Source organism: Carassius gibelio, chromosome B16 (assembly GCF_023724105.1).
Source record: "Carassius gibelio isolate Cgi1373 ecotype wild population from Czech Republic chromosome B16, carGib1.2-hapl.c, whole genome shotgun sequence".
NCBI lineage: Eukaryota > Metazoa > Chordata > Actinopteri > Cypriniformes > Cyprinidae > Carassius > Carassius gibelio.
In genome coordinates this window covers 18,836,345-18,852,304 of record NC_068411.1, presented here as the reverse complement: position 1 = coordinate 18,852,304, position 15,960 = coordinate 18,836,345, and the positions used below count along the sequence as shown (strand labels likewise).

The 15,960-nt window shown below is 37.4% G+C and overlaps 2 protein-coding genes and 2 non-coding genes across 5 annotated transcripts; 2 read left to right on the top strand and 2 right to left on the bottom strand.

Annotated features, from left to right (window-relative positions):
• The first annotated feature begins 262 nt into the window (after window positions 1-262).
• LOC127974739 (INO80 complex subunit C-like) lies at window positions 263-1,693 on the top strand. Its single transcript, XM_052578235.1, has 5 exons — window positions 263-586; window positions 675-785; window positions 870-981; window positions 1,210-1,277; window positions 1,391-1,693. The coding sequence occupies exons 1-5, from the start codon at window positions 371-373 to the stop codon at window positions 1,520-1,522; spliced, it is 639 nt and encodes a 212-aa protein (XP_052434195.1). The 5' UTR covers window positions 263-370; the 3' UTR covers window positions 1,523-1,693.
• A 236-nt stretch (window positions 1,694-1,929) lies between these two features.
• Window positions 1,930-6,957, top strand: LOC127974730 (uncharacterized). 2 transcript variants are annotated; one of them, XM_052578217.1, is made up of 11 exons: window positions 1,930-2,266; window positions 2,724-2,841; window positions 3,076-3,322; window positions 3,430-3,703; window positions 3,782-3,938; window positions 4,089-4,165; window positions 4,449-4,629; window positions 4,769-5,017; window positions 5,134-5,305; window positions 6,312-6,445; window positions 6,530-6,957. In XM_052578217.1, exons 1-11 carry the CDS (start codon window positions 1,985-1,987, stop codon window positions 6,820-6,822), a joined length of 2,184 nt encoding a protein of 727 aa, XP_052434177.1. In that variant the 5' UTR covers window positions 1,930-1,984; the 3' UTR covers window positions 6,823-6,957. The 2 variants fall into 2 exon arrangements, with proteins under 2 accessions (XP_052434177.1, XP_052434176.1); XM_052578216.1 differs by having other exon boundaries at window positions 3,782-3,959.
• A 3,770-nt stretch (window positions 6,958-10,727) lies between these two features.
• Window positions 10,728-10,800, bottom strand: trnat-ugu (transfer RNA threonine (anticodon UGU)). Its single transcript has one exon. It is a non-coding gene; the product is annotated as a tRNA-Thr (tRNA).
• A 2,113-nt stretch (window positions 10,801-12,913) lies between these two features.
• trnat-ugu (transfer RNA threonine (anticodon UGU)) lies at window positions 12,914-12,986 on the bottom strand. The gene has a single exon. It is a non-coding gene; the product is annotated as a tRNA-Thr (tRNA).
• Window positions 12,987-15,960: the final 2,974 nt, after the last annotated feature.

Genomic DNA, 15,960 nt, shown 5'->3' with positions numbered 1-15,960 from the left:
AACTTGATATATATTAAAGAGATATTAGGCTTGGTTACTTTATGTAGGACATGTATTGTTTTCAGTTCAGATATCAACTCAAGTCTTATCAAGTCTTAGTCGTATCTAACTAATTAGTAGAACACATGAAACAAGCTGGAATATTATTAATTTTAGTGTAAATATAAATGGCAATGATCTTTCATGTTGTTTGATGTTTGTTTTCCAACCAGCCCGGCGGAACCTTCGGGGGAAATCGAGTGTGTAGCAACGGAATACAAACGTCTGGCACTTTCTCTTTACTTCCGGGTTAACGGGATGTTGTGACGAGCTGCATGCTAACGTGTATACCACATTTCAGGTTATGGTTGTTAAAATTCAGTGAAGACCAATGTCTGCCTCTTCTGAACAGGGAGTATCAAAAGCAAGGGATTTAAATCCAGCGACGCTGTCGGCGGGTAAAGCTCAGACAGCGGCGGCGTTAGTTGCTCAGGCCCGGAGCAAGAAACGAGTCGTCAGTGCTGTGACCCACACGACCCCGCAGCCTAATAACAACAGCAGCAAAAAGAAGAAAACACAACCTACGTCTTCAACTACTCAGGCTCCGGTAAAGAACTAACTCTAGCCCTATACATGACAGATCTACCGTTTAGTTTAGTTTTTTCGCTTCATTATGTTTCTCATCGATGGTGCAGAATTTGTTACTGGCTGCTCCAGTGGAGTCGACTTCTGAAGGGAAACCAGTTGGAGCTGTTGATGTAGAGACCTCTGCCAAATGTCTTCCTTTTAAAAACCCCAACTTTGTGGTAAGATTGTTCTGGATTAGAATAAAGTCTAAAATGTTCTCTGTTCTAGTTCAATACATTCATAAGTTCTTCCTCCTTCACTAGCACTCAGGTATTGGTGGAGCAGCAGCAGGGAAGAAAAATCGGACGTGGAAAAATCTGAAGCAAATTTTAGCAGCGGAGAAAGCACTGCCCTGGAAGATCACTGATCCTAACTGTGAGTCTGACTAACAAAATAAAAAAAAAACACTTCTAAATCAGACTAATATGCCTGTTCACACCAATGACGATAACTAAAAAGATCTTAGAAGATCTAAGAAAATTATACAAACATCTAATCTAATTGTCGAATCATTTCAGTAAGCCAATGCAATTATAATTGTTGTTGTATGTGTGGATTTAATTTGACAACATTTAAAAGTCTTTTGTTGTTTTTGTGTGTCAGACTGCAGCATAGATGCGCCTCCTTCTATGAAACCTGCTAAAAAGTACTCGGACATATCAGGACTGCTGGTGAGTCTCTTGGAGAATGTTGTCTGGTAATAATTTGAAAGCAGTCAATATTTTATGAGTGTAAGTAGTATTATCTAACTATGCTTAATGATGTTTGTATCTTTGTTTCCCAGGCAAACTACACTGACCCTCAGACTAAACTGCGCTTTGCATCAACAGAAGAGTTTTCTTACATCCGTCAGTTGCCCACAGATGTGGTTACTGGATACCTGGCTCTCCGTAAAGCCACCTGCATTGTGCCATGAGAGAGAATATAAATCTTTCATAAATGCACTTTTACATGCTGACTGTCCAATAGATGTAAAGGACTAACATTGTTATTTCATATCCTGTTCTGTTCCTTGTGTTTGTTTATAGTTGCTGCCTTTATCAATTGATTTTAGCACAAAACAATTAAAGGTGGAAAATTGTATTTACCAATGCATAGTTGAATAATAATAGGGTCTGTACTTTGAAATGACATACCGTGATCCTCGAACACCATTGTTTCTTCCTTTTTATGTAAATCTCATGCATATAAAATACCACTCAAAAATAGGTGAATCCAGAACATAACACAGACTGTGACGTTACAGTCGGGATCATTTTACTGTATATGAATGCCCCCATTATTTGCATATACCGGGCCCAAGTTCTTGGCCTGCAGGACCTGTGCATCATCAGAAGTCCTGCAGCTATTGTAGAATCAAGCGAGGATAATACTGAAAATGGCAGATCATGGATATAAATGTTATGTTCCAGGCTGTGCAGGGGATGTGAGCACCTTCCATACCCTTCCCACAGAAGAGAACTGTCAACAGGCATGGTTGATGTTTATCTATAACCGCATACCGAAGCAATTCAATTCAAAGTTGTTAGTTTGCTCTGCCCATTTCACCACTGACTGTTGTTCGAACCTGGGACAATATCAAGCAGGCTTCGCTCAGCGTTTGATGCTGAAGAAGGGGGCAATTCCAACTAAATTGCCATTACAACTGCTACCGCAAGCAGTAAGTATTTATTTTATCCACTTCTTAACTGTGGATGCCATTTCTATTTAAACTGAAAGTTTCGTATTGAGTTAACATTAACGATAATTTACTGTCTTTGTTGTTGAGAATGGAGGCAAGATGCTACTACAGTAATGTTAATCTTAGTTTACAAGCTAACTCCAAATAACTAGCATAGATACTAGCATAATATAACCTATTTACGAGGAGGTTAATATTAATTTCTGCCTGTGTTGTCATATACAAAATACAACTAGATACATCTATGCCAGTCACTTTAGTTTGGCATAATTAATTTAGACTATATTTCATCAACAACACATGACTCAGGAGGTAACTAAGCTAACTGACCTTCTCCACCGAGTTGAAACAATTGTCATTTGACAAGGCATCTACTCAATTTTTTTAAAAACATTTTATATTTGAGAACTGAAGTATGGTTGTTTTTGTATTTCAGAGTACATCACTGCTCCTGCATACAAAAGATGTAGGTTGCCAAACAGATGGTCCTATTGTTTTATCTGAGGCAACACAACTGTCCTTGAATACAATGATGTCCCACCTTCAAAGCAAAGGTAATATTATTTATCTTGAAGTGCATTTGTTAACATGTTATAAGGACTGATTCATTGCATACCATTATTAATTGAAAGCTTGTGTAGTGGGTTAGTCAGCTGCAATTTGCAGTTCTATTCATAGACATCAAGATCAGTCTGCGCTGATGGACCGAGAAGATGGCTTTTGCACAATTATTGAAATATTGTTTGGGTTACCATTTCCCTTACTAATTCAATTTTTTTAACTGTTAGGCGTGCAGGTGACAGTGCCGTCTCAAAGTGTTTCGGTAGGCACCACAACTACTGGAATGCCATGGTCCACAATACAGCCGTTTACATCGACACCAGTGAAGGCTGGAAGGCCAGCCAAAAGACCCCGTGTTGAGTTGGAGGAGGACATGAAAATCGGGAATGTTTCCTCTTTAGCCACTGATCCACAAGATTCCATTTATGATCCTGCACAGTCTGTTACAACTGAGACGGAATCATCACGGGTTTCGTAAGAACAGCTATATGTCTCCAACAATTCAGAAATGTTTTTAAAAAACTGTGACTTTGTTTTCACTAACAGGCATACTGTTGTTTCTTTGGGGGTTTTTCTTTCAGTGCCACATCATTGCCATTCCATAAAGATGCTAAGTTCATAGTTTTTGAAAAATGCCTCCTTAGCCTGTTTGAGAGTTGTCCTGTTTGCACCAAGGCTTGTAATGTACACCCACGTAGAAGAGGGACCTTCGTGGCCATTGACCAAAAGTGCCCCCACTGTGAATTCTTTAGACAGTGGAGGAGTCAGCCTGTCATTGGCAGCACCCCTGTGGGCAACCTTCAGTTGTCTGCTGCCATCTATTTCAGTGGAGCTTCCTCTCCGAAGATGCAAAAGGTATTGTACTCTTTGTACACACCAAATTAGTCAAAGCTAGACAATACAACTAATTTTTCCCCAAATTTTTTTAAAAAGGTGTTCAGGGCGATGTACCTGAAAACGCATACATATGACGCTTTTAGAAGGCATGCCAGGACATACCTTGAACCTGCTATCATCCACAAGTGGAATGAGGACCAAAATTTGCAACTGCACAACCTGAGCCAGAGCAAGAATCTCATTCTTGGTGGTGGTATGCGAGCAGACTCGCCAGGTGCACATTTTACTTAATCAATTATGCATTGCACAAGTCCGTGTAAACATACATATAGTTGTGTGTTTCTGTGTTATGCATAAATGTGCATAAAATAATTTTTTTTTTATTTTATTTTTTTTATTACAGGACACTCTGCAAAGTATGGGTGCTACACCATGATGGACGTGCAGACCAACAACATTGTAGACATACAGCTGCTGCAGGTATTTTAGAATACGTGGACTTCAAGAGCAGACTGTTATGTACAACTACTTAAAAATTGCATGTATACTAACTGAATGTCATGTCAGCAGTTGACACTTTTGTTAGTAGTATAAATTTGTAACAAATCTGTTCACATTTCGGATAGACAATACCGCATACATAACTTTATCACCAATTTTTAGATGGAGTGGAAGAGACTTCTACTTTTCATACAATTGATAACACACATATAATTCATGGATATATCACATTTACATTTTATGTTTGTGTGTTTGTACGCAGAACAGCGAGCTAGGGGGAAGCTACCACATGGAGAAGGACGGCCTTAGAAGAAGCTTGGATCGCCTGGAGGAAAGTGGTGTGAAGTTGGACTGCATTGTCACTGACCGTCACCCCCAGATACAAAAGTTCCTAAAGGATCGTAAAATCATCCACTGTTATGATGTCTGGCACATGGCAAAAGGTAATGCTTATATCCTGGTTGACAAAATACATTTCAGATATTCATGGCTTGAAGTACCTCTCCATACTTCTAAGGAAGCTAACTGCATCAACCTTTTGCAATCTGTGATATGTTTTGCCTGTACATTTTACTTCATTAGGATTGTCAAAGAAGATGGAGAAACTTTCCAGAGAGAAAGACTGTAGTTTGGTGAAGAAGTGGCATAAGAGCATCATCAACCACCTGTACTGGTCTGCCACTAGCTCTGAATCAGAACCAGAGAAGTTAGCCAAATGGACCTCTATCATAAACCACATTCAAGACATTCACTCACATACTGACCCAGCGTTCCCTAGGTGTCAACATGAACAAAAGTTGTCTAAGGACCATAACAAGTGGTTTCAACCAGGTTTGTAACCTGAATGGGTTATTTGCCTGAAACAACCATAAGCATGTGGGGCATGTTATGTAAATACTCAAATTTTCATGTGTTGTAACAATAACATTACACTGATTACCCCCAAGGTTCGAGAGCACTGAAAAGGCTGCATAAGGTATTGATAAACAAGAGAGTCCTTTCAGATGTGGAGAAGCTGAGCCCACATTACCAGACATCAATTGTGGAGTCATTTTACAAGGTCATCTCGCACTTTGCACCCAAAAATATTGTCTTCCCCTTCATTGGAATGCTATGCAGGTATGTCTTCTCCCTCCCAACTTGAACATGGGTCATACATTATTATCGCGTTAACGCATTAATTAATGCAGACAATTATTTTATTGTGTTAACAGTTTTCTATTATCATGAAAGTCTGTTCACTGGCTCTGAATACACATACAGTCAAATCATGGGTCACAGGAGGGGATGCTCCCGATCAAATTATTTAGGCTAAGCATCAACATTCACAAACCACTGTTATTTTTAACAGAAAAGAATGCAACAAGCTCGTAATCATGATATTATAAGTTGGAAATAGGACGTATCCGATAGCATGTGAAGACAGCAGATAAGCACACTCGCTCAACACAGTGGAATGAATCGATTTGCTAACTTTGTGGTTTATTATGTTGAGTCGTATAGGATTCGGTGGCATGTCCCGCTCACAATATATTGCTTTACAGATTTATCACTTTTGCAGCACAGAATCATGCAGTACGTATCAGGAGATCGGCGCTCCGGCACAGTTAGCGCTCGCACTCACTGATCTATATATATACAACTGAACCGCACTCTTGCCCACTTCTTCAACCCGAGACAGGAACTGCTAAACGGAACGATCACACTAGTAAAACAAACCAGGCTTTGGGGTGTCAAACGCACAATACACTCCTTTTGAATGCATTATTAGTTTTGTGCATAACAATGTGATTAATCACAGACATTAATGCGATTAATCACGGTAAAAAAATAATAATAATTTATCACTGGCCAAGACATAGTGTCTGTGAAAGGGAGCACACTGATGTTTTCTGTCTAGGGGGACTGGTTTTGGGTTGTAAATCGCGAAGAAAATTCATTTCAGGGCTGTTCTAACTAAAAGCGTGAAGTGCCTTTCAGATAGATTTTACAGTTTACAAAATGGTGTAGCTTTACTGTATTTTAAAATTTTATTTTGAATATTTACATACTTATATTGTTAAATATCAATGTTGACGTACTGAAAATGGCAATATGAAAAAATTATGTTTGTCTTGTGCTTTAGGCTGTATCTTACAGCAATGCACTTCAATGAGAATGTTGTCCAGCCACAAGGGAAACTTGTACACAAGCTTCTCTTTCCAAAGGCCAAAAAGGGTGGACAAACCATCAAACCAGTAAAGACAGAGCCAACATTTTGTAGGTTTTTATCCCAAAAATATTTAGTTTAAAAAATACTTACAAATGTGCAAATAAATAAAATTAACTTTCCTTACTTCACAGGCTATGTCATCAACTTGATGGACTGTGTTTTTGAAGAGGTTTTCCGTGATCCCCTTCCATATCTGGATGCCATACAGCGGATTCCTGTGTCTCATTACCTGTCTCCTCAGCATGACAGACCTTCCACGGAGAAAGCCATTGCTGAGCATGTGTCATGTTTCAGTCTGAATCCGAACTATTGCCCTGCAGCATCAGAAAACTCCCTTCGTATGCGCAGCACCACACATGTAGGGATGACGACACGAACACTTCGTCCAAGGAAACCCCAGCACCAGCTGACAAACCTCCTGTAGGCCAAATGTCTGCACTGCCTGCAGGGACAGACGGAGAGGAACGCACATATTCTTTGATTATTTAATTTGTTAACAGGTTTTATTAAGTGAATTTTGTATGATGCTGAGGCAAAATAAAAGTTTTATTTCAATAAGTATCTGTTATTAGTGCATGTTTCTTCATTTCTAACATAGATCAGATAGTATGGCTGTGCAATGCACTGAACTCATCATGTAATATGGATATGACAGAGGCAAATTCTACTTGACATGTAACAACTGTGTTATCTTTGGCCTTACCTTCCCATCCCTCTGGGTCTCAAATGCCCATGGTCAGTTCTGTATACATTCAATGCATTTTGCAAAGAATATATTTCAGCAGCACATGGGTTCAAGGCCCGGATGATCTGTCATGTATGATATCCTGGAAGGATCTGGGCTCATTCTTCTTGTTACCTGCAGAAGGAAAAAACAAAATGGCACTCTTATTTACAGTAATCTTTCATACTTTTGAAGTAGCAGAAAACACATATGAGTTTCTATTCAGTGTAACTGTTAAATACTTGTGGTATTTCCCTGCAACATATATTTTCTCTCTCTGGAGGGCCATGCGTACACAATTTTCACAAGTACACCTACAAAACATTTGTATAGACTTTGATGTAAGTTTATGTGTTTATTAAGACTACATGACAGTAGGCTATTCTAAATTCCTTAAGTTACAAACAACACATTTACTGGCTGTCCAGGTCGCAGTTAAGAGTTTTTGATACAAAGTGAAGAAGCTATCATTGTAAAATCATATGTTGATGCATTAAATTTATTACGGTGTTGTTACAATGCTAAAAACTAAGTTTTGACTGTTGTTGATAGGAGTTTAAGTACAGAGGGAATGCTATAGTTAACATTTTTGCTAAATTCTACATTACAGTTATGTTTTGTGGTTTATTATCATAGACTGTATAAAAATATTTACTGAAAAGACACAAAAAAAAAACCCTTACCAGTCAGAAGCGTCAATTTCAAATCTCCAAACAATTTGTTGTTCCTCAAAATCTGTATCCTCTTCTGATTCAGGCTCAAATATATAAATTTGGTTGCCTAATCTCTCCATTGTTCACTCGAGAGAGTAGGTATTATTTTTTCTTCCTCTTTTTTTGTGTAAACTGAAATGAGCCGCACTGTCAAGCGGTCAATCAGAGCAGAGCTGCATATTAATATTCATGAACCCCTTCAAATAAGGTAAAAACAGACCATTTAATTCTCGGGACAGAACCTACAGTTGTAAATGGACTTATACATTTTTGCACTTTCCTAAGCCACATACCTTCTTTGTAGATATCAAAGAACAATTTAACCTATTGTATCAATGCATTTTATCTTTTGCTTTAATTACTGCCTCAATTCGGCGTGGCATGGAGGTGATCAGTTTGTGGCACTGCTGAGGTGGTATGGAAGCCTAGGTTTCTTTGACAGTGGCCCTTCAGCTCATCTGCATTTGTTGGTCTCTTGTTTCTCATCTTCCTCTTGACAATAGCCCATAGATTCTCTATGGGGTTCATGGCACATCAACACCATGGTCATTTAACCAACTTTTGGTGCTTTTGGCAGTGTGGGCAGGTGCCGAATCCTGCTGGAAAATTAAATCATGCTTCCTTCCGCTGACCAGCTTTTTGAATATACTGAAGTGCTCCAAGACCAAGATTTCTTGGTTTTCAATAAACATAATGGACCAACACCAGCAGATGACATTGCACCCCAAATCATCACACAATGAGGAAACTTAACATTGGACATCACTGGAAGCTTGGGCTATGAGCTTCTCCACCCTTCCTCCAGACTCTAGGACCTTGGTTTCCAAATGAAATACAAAACTTGCTCTGATCTGAAAAGATTACTTTGGACCACTGGGCAACAGTCCAGTTCTTCTTCTCCTTAGTCCAGATAAGATGCCTCTGACGTTGTCTTTGGTTCAGGACAGGAGTGGCTTAACAAGAGGAATATGACAACTGTAGCCAAATTCCTTGACACGTCTGTATGTCTTGACCCCATCCTCAGTCCATTCCTTCACTCAATCTGAAGTTCACTCAAATTATTGAATCGATTTTGCTTGACAATCCCCATAAGGCTCTCGGTTGTGCAACTTTTTCCTTCCACTCAACTCTCTGTTAACATGCTTGGATACAGCACTCTGTGAACAGTCAGCTATTTTGGCAATTAATGTTTGTGGCTTACCCTCCTTGTGAAGGGTGTCAATGATTGTCTTCTGGACAACTGTCAGTTCAGCAGTCTTCCTCATGATTGTGTAGCCTAGTGAACCAAACTGAGAGACCATTTTAAAGGCTCAGGAAACCTTTGCAGGTGTTTTGAGTTGATTAGCTGATTGGCATGTCAACATATTCTAATTTGTTGAGATGGTGAGATCGGTGGGTTTTTGTTAAATGTGAGCCAAAATCATTACAATATAAAAGAACCAAAGAATTAAACTACTTCACTTTGTGAGCACTGAATTTATTTAATACACAAGTTTCACAGTTTGAGTTGAACTACTGAAACAAATGAACTATTCCACGGCATTTTAATTTACTGAGATGCAGCTCTATTTTTATTTTGCTGCCTTTTACCAGCATCAAGAGGTATTTCTCACACATTATTCTAACCAAGAAAGCCTCTTTTTAAGTTTTATCTTTTTAAATGAAACAACAATACAACTTCTTTAAATTAGATGATAACAAGCAAAACTGACAAACGGTATGATCTGACCAGTCTGAAACACAGTGAGATGTATCAGTCTGTTCCTGATAATCCAGAGAGATTTGATGAATACACTTGTGTTCTGGGTTCAGAGGGCTTTAACTCAAGAACACACTTCTGGGATGTGGAGGTTGGAGACAATTCATTGTTGGTTATTGGAGTAACCACAGTGTCGAATAAAAGGAAGGGAGAAGTATTTTTAACACTGGTTTCTGGTGTGTTCGGCACAAAGATGATGAATATTTCTCACAATCCCCAGAGAAACTCAACAGTCCATTTCCAGTCAAAGAGAAACTTCAGAAGGTAAGATTGGAGCTGGACTGGGACAGAGCAAAACTGTCATTGTTTGATCCTGTAACTAACACACATCTATGCACAATAACAACCACCTTCACAGAGAGTCTTTTCATTCTTACATTGTTAAAATGTAGCCTTCTCTCTGCTAATATTACCGGCTAAAGTGAAGTGAAGTGAAGTGAAGTGAAAGTGACATACAGCCAAGTATGGTGACCCATACTCAGAATTCGTGCTCTGCATTTAACCCATCCAAAGTGAACACACCGTGAACACACACCAGGAGCAGTGGGAATATAAAAAATAAAGAGATTCACCTCCAATTCCAATTCTGATTGTTGTGTATATCAATGGTTTATCAATGGTATTATCATTGTGATTTTATGTTTTATGTTAAAGTGAACTGACTCCTTTTTCCATTCATAGACAACTTATTGTTTAGCATGAACTACTTTCATTCTTATGCTGTTTATTTGAAAAAAATATAGTGATGTCATCTATATTTGTAATTCTAAATGAACCAATAATGATAATGCACACGCAATACAAACTTCAGCCCTGATTGCTGGATGTATTTTATTCTGCTGCCATCTACCAGCATTATAAGGTATTACAATGATACACTGGGAAAATAAACCAACAAACCTAAATTTGCTTTAACCAATCATGATTTTTTATTATGATCTTTAATAATAAGCAATAAAATCATGCCAATCATTTAGCTAAATATTAGCCTGAACTGGTAAGCTACAGTAGCATTTTTTCTTTTCCAAAATGGCAGCTATGGGAAAAAGTGAGCCAAATGTTGTGGGATATATTGAGTCAGCATTTTAACTTACCCCAGCACAAGGCACTATAGTTTTAAAAGGTTTCCAATCAGGCCCCAGAGAGGATTGAACTCATGACCCCTGGTTTACAAGACCAGTGCTCTAACCACTGAGCTATGGAGCCTCACCTGATGTCTGTCACTCATGTAAGTGTCATAACATTGAATTAGCGTGACAAAGCCACACCTATCAGACTTGGCAGAAAGCCTAAGATACACTATATGGACAAAAGTGTTGGGACTCCTGACCATTGTGTATTGGAGCTGATCCCACTTATGCAGCAAAACAAATCTTCTGTGAAGGCTTTCCTTGGATTTTGGAAAGCTTCCATGGGAATTTTGTCCATTCATCCAGTAGAGATATTGTGAAGTCAAGCACTGATATTGAACTTGAAGGCCTGGATCGCAATCTCTGTTCCAGGTCATCCCAAAGGTGTTCAGTGGGGTTGAGTGCAGGTCTCTATATGGGCCAGTCAGATTTTATCAAATCGAACAGATCAGGTGTGTTGAACTTGTTGAGTATTTGATCACTACCAATAAATCCTCACCTTTATGTGTAGAACTTCATCACACTCTTCTTTCTTTCTTTCTGTGTGTTCAATCTTGTCTTCTAAAGACTTAAGTGCTCTGCTGAGCTGATCCTCAAATGTTTAATTTAAACATGAGATTAATCTGTTTCTATACAGTGCTTTTAAAAAGTACTTCCAAAACATTGAACAAAATAATGTTTTGTTAGTTGACAGAATATGACAAAATATTACTATTAAAAATGCCAAGGAGACTTTCTGGTTGTCAAATTTTGTAGTCCACGTTAATAGTTTACACCTGTTGTATATGAACTTTAGGGGACCTGATCATACAGAATATCCTTATAATTGAATAAATATCCAAATAACTGAAAAAGTGACTTAAATTTCCAAATATGTTCGAGGCCACTGTAAGTAGTCTGAACAAAATAACAGAATAACAGGAAAAACAAGAATCACTTCCTGGTATGAAGAGGGAGGAGTTTCTGAATTGATTTGCCTGATTTCAAAAATAAAAGCAAAATTTAACATGAACCAAAGACAAACTGAGTAAACACAAAATATAGTTCTAACATGATAATGTCACTTATCAAGGCAAAAAAAAAATGATTTAATATCAAATAACCCTTTGTGAAAATGTATTTGTCCCCATAGTTCTATGAAACATCATTTATAATGCGGATCAGCTAAACTAATGGGACCAAACCTGATTCCTGCCAGCCCTATACTCAGCTCAAATCAACACTTAAATATAACTTTTTCAGCATGATGTTGGTTAAAGGTCTTCCTCAATAGCACACGATGCCAAAGTGAAAGAATTTCCAGAAATTATGAGAAAAAAGGTGACTGAAATACATTAGACTTGAAAGGCTTACAAAGCTATTTCAACAGCTCTGGGACTCACTGTCAGCTGCCAGTCATAGTAGTAAATGTCTGATTAATATCTGCTAAAACTTTATGTTTATGGTCCCTCAACATTCAATTTATTTACTAAAAGTAACTTTGCAAGTACATATCAACTAACTCTAACACTATATTGAGAGTTAGTTTACATGCAACAACTCTGGGAACCGTAAAGATTGTTTCCAGAAGCGTTTGAGCACAGCTCTCGACTCATCCAGGATGTCACAAAAGAGTCATGGACAACTACTTTGATATTAAGTATTAACATTAACCCTATTAGAACTACTATTATTCATATGCTGTATATTTTACAAAATCTCACCTGTTTTTGTGTCTGTATGTGAACATTGTCGTAGCTTATAATTCATAGAAACTTTTTATATTGCTGTCATTTACCAGCATCACAAGGTATTACAGTGGCACATTGAGGAAAAACAGAATTGTGGAGTTACAGGACAGTATGTAATAAATAGAAATAGGTTTTACTCTCTAGAGAAATAAAAATTACATTAATTAGTTATTAATTTATTTCTCCTAAAAGCCCTTGGTTGGAAGAGCTCACAATGTTGTAAATAAATGTTCTGGTTTTGTTGTAATGATGTTGATCTGTCTGATATTTGGTATCTTCATGGATGACTGTACTGTATCGTTATGGAAGAACAGGATCTACGTGTCCTAGTTTTACTCCTTGTATGAAGGTTCATGTTCATCCAAATGACCACAGTATGTCATGTGGTATTTTGTTTCTCAGCAACCCAAATTCAGGGTCATTTTCAGAACCAGTCACTTTTCAAAAGGTTTTCTAACCAGGCCCCAGCGAGAATTGAACTCGCGACCCCTGGTTTACAAGACCAGTGCTCTAACCACTGAGCTATGGAGCCTCACCTGATGACTGTCACTCATGTAAGTCACATAAATAACTTACTTGTCAGCTAGCATGACAAAGACACACCCATAGGACTTGGCAGACAGTCTGAGATGTCTTAAGAGATTCAGCAATTGTTTGAAAAAAAAAAAGGCAAAGCTTAGGGTGTGGATCTCTTGGGGAAGGGCTTGAGAAGTTGATGGGGACTTTTAATAATTGTACCACAGAATCCCTGAACATTAATGCATATTGTTATCACAAAACACAAATATCAGTCAACACTCTTTTATGCTGTGATGGTCTGATCAGTCTGGCCACTTTCATATTACAGTCAGAATAAAATACTTGAGAGTGCAATATAATCAGATTTCTATGTCTGTAATAAGTTAATTTAGGAGTTAAAGACTAAAGGTCAGATGCAAACAAAATATAACTGATTGCATCTGCTTAAATGTTTCATACGAAGAAGATTCGGCACCAGCATTATTCTTTCAGCAGAATAAACATGCCACATTTCAGTTAGTTTGCAAAAATTAAGAAAAAAAAAACTTTACTGAATAAAATAGTTACAGACAGAACATTTAATTTTAAAGATTAATAAAACATTAATAATAAAATGTCTAAACGTCATCTGCTTTCAGTAACACATCAGTCAGAAATAAGGAATTAACAATAAACATAATTTTAGTAAACATTTATCAACCTATTTCTGCACCATTATTAGGCATTTTACTCTGATTATTTGTTTTATATTTATATATTTGATTCTTTCTTTAATACATTTAGTTCAATTAATATATGTGTATATTAACACATATAAGTACATTAACAGCTGTATCTGTGGCTCAGTGGTAGAGCATTGTGTTAGCAATGCAAAAAGGTTGTGGGTTCAATTTCCAAAGAACACACATGCTGCTCAATTTAAAAAAAATGTAGACCCTGAATGCACTGTAAGATGCTATGAATAAAATCGTCTCATAAATGTGTAGCCTCCTTTTGCTAGCATGTAAAACTCTTTAGCTGGTAATCTTTACCAGAGTGGATTGAAACTATAAAACAATGGGAAGACTCTCTCTGTGAAGGTTGTTGTCAGTGTGTGGAGTGTTGTGATAGTTTTACAGGATCACAGAATCACAGTTTTGCTCTGTCCCAGTCCAGCTCCAGTCTCACCCTCTGAAGCTTTTCTTTAACTGGAAATTTGCTGTTGGGTTTCTTTGGGGACTGTGAGAAATATTTACCATCTTCATACCACGCGCACCAGACATTGTGTCAAAGAAAGCTGTTCCTTTGGATTGACTCCAATTTCCAAATCCCAGAAGCGTGTACCTGAGTTAAAGCCCTCTGAACCCAGAACAGGCATATGGGTAAAACCTCTCTAGATTTTTGGGAACCAGTTGTTGTGTCTTGGTATGTCTCAGACTGTTTCAGATCATCAGACAGAATCAGATGTGTATTTGCAGTGTTTGGGTCCAGAGTCACAAGAGCTGATAAGAGATACAAACAACAGGGTTACTTCATTGAACAATCTCTGCCCCATGTGTCTTAGTATACTCTTGTGGTCACTGTGTATTCACTTAGACTCTTAAAAATTATTTATTGGCATCAATGGTTCCACAAAGAACCTTTAACATCTATGGGATTCCAAGTGTATCAATATAAACACTTGTTGGTATCAGGCATGGTTAATTATTTTTTTTTTTTTGGTCGGACCCTCTTTAGTGATGTATTTTTATATTCATATTTACTTGTTATTTTCAGAGTTTAATAGTTCCAGCCAATTCTAATAATTTAATATGTGGTCAGAAATGTCAAGAACAGTTTGAGGTAGTTAATGAAAAATGTTGTAAATAATTCAACATATAATATGTACATATATAAGATCTGTCTACTCATGTGTTCAAGCTACTCGTTCATAATCTGACTCATCTGCTCTTCCTCCTTTCTAAGTGCAGAGAATTGTAATTTTTTATTCAGTTTGCAGCAAATGATTAAGCTTATTGAATTTCTTCCTGATCTGCCACTCACCGACTGAGATTGAGTCAGAACATAAAACAAACAACAGAGAAATCTATATCTTCACTCATTAAAAGTATTTGTTAAAAACTACATCATCTCAGTTGTTTTTTAATGTACCTCTGTGTCTAGTTAAGGACAACACATTTTGTGTTCATTTTAACTCAACCAATGTTCTATACAACGCTAATGTGTTATAGTTACACAATTTGTGTCAATTATGTACACAAAAAAAAAGTTTGTTAAAAAATAAAATAATTAACATAATTTTTAAGAGTGTACACAGTAAAAGTATTACATACCTTTGTCTTTGATAATGATGCAAATCATTCAATATTTAATATTGTCTCTTGACTTGATCTGGTAAACATTATTATCATGTTCTGCTTTAACAGGATAATTTAAAGTCTCCTGTTTTTGTGTAGTTCTAAATACATATGTGTGTGTGTGTGTGTCTGTCACAAAGGACCAGTCTATTCTAAGAATACGAAATTAATAAAAAACCTGAATGAAACAACTCCACTGACGGGGTGGAATCTGTGACAGACAAGTTTTTTTCTGAATCTCTGCACACAACACACACGGGCTGTTCATTATCCAAGCAGAAGAGTTTGAGTTTCTCGTTGTGGAGACTGCAGAACTCCTCAGACATGGAGGTTCATCTCTTGAGTACCCTCTTTAGCAGACCTTTTTTTTATGCCTTATGGACTTTGTCTGTCAAACTTACTGGTGGGATTTTGGATTTGTAAAGGGTGGAGTGCTCGAATATTGAGCTTGAGTGCAGATAAGCTTTACCTGTCATTAGACTCTTACAAACACTCTTTTTTATGTGTGCATTAAAGCATCTCCTGAAGGACAATTAATTACTCTGAGAGGTAATATCAAGTGTGCAATGCAAGCATATCACACTGAAATTAAAAAGCATTTTAGTGGTTAGAATTTCCATTTGTTTAACATACATATATTCACATACATTC

Coding starts and splice junctions, on each gene's coding strand:
- LOC127974730 (XM_052578216.1), top strand. CDS start 1,985: ATGGCAGATCATGGATATAAATGTTATGTTCCAGGCTGTGCAGGGGAT. Junction 4,630..4,768: donor TGTCTGGCACATGGCAAAAG/GTAATGCTTATA, acceptor TTACTTCATTAG/GATTGTCAAAGAAGATGGAG. Junction 6,446..6,529: donor AAAGACAGAGCCAACATTTT/GTAGGTTTTTAT, acceptor CTTACTTCACAG/GCTATGTCATCAACTTGATG.
- LOC127974739 (XM_052578235.1), top strand. CDS start 371: ATGTCTGCCTCTTCTGAACAGGGAGTATCAAAAGCAAGGGATTTAAAT. Junction 786..869: donor TTAAAAACCCCAACTTTGTG/GTAAGATTGTTC, acceptor CTCCTTCACTAG/CACTCAGGTATTGGTGGAGC. Junction 1,278..1,390: donor CGGACATATCAGGACTGCTG/GTGAGTCTCTTG, acceptor TTTGTTTCCCAG/GCAAACTACACTGACCCTCA.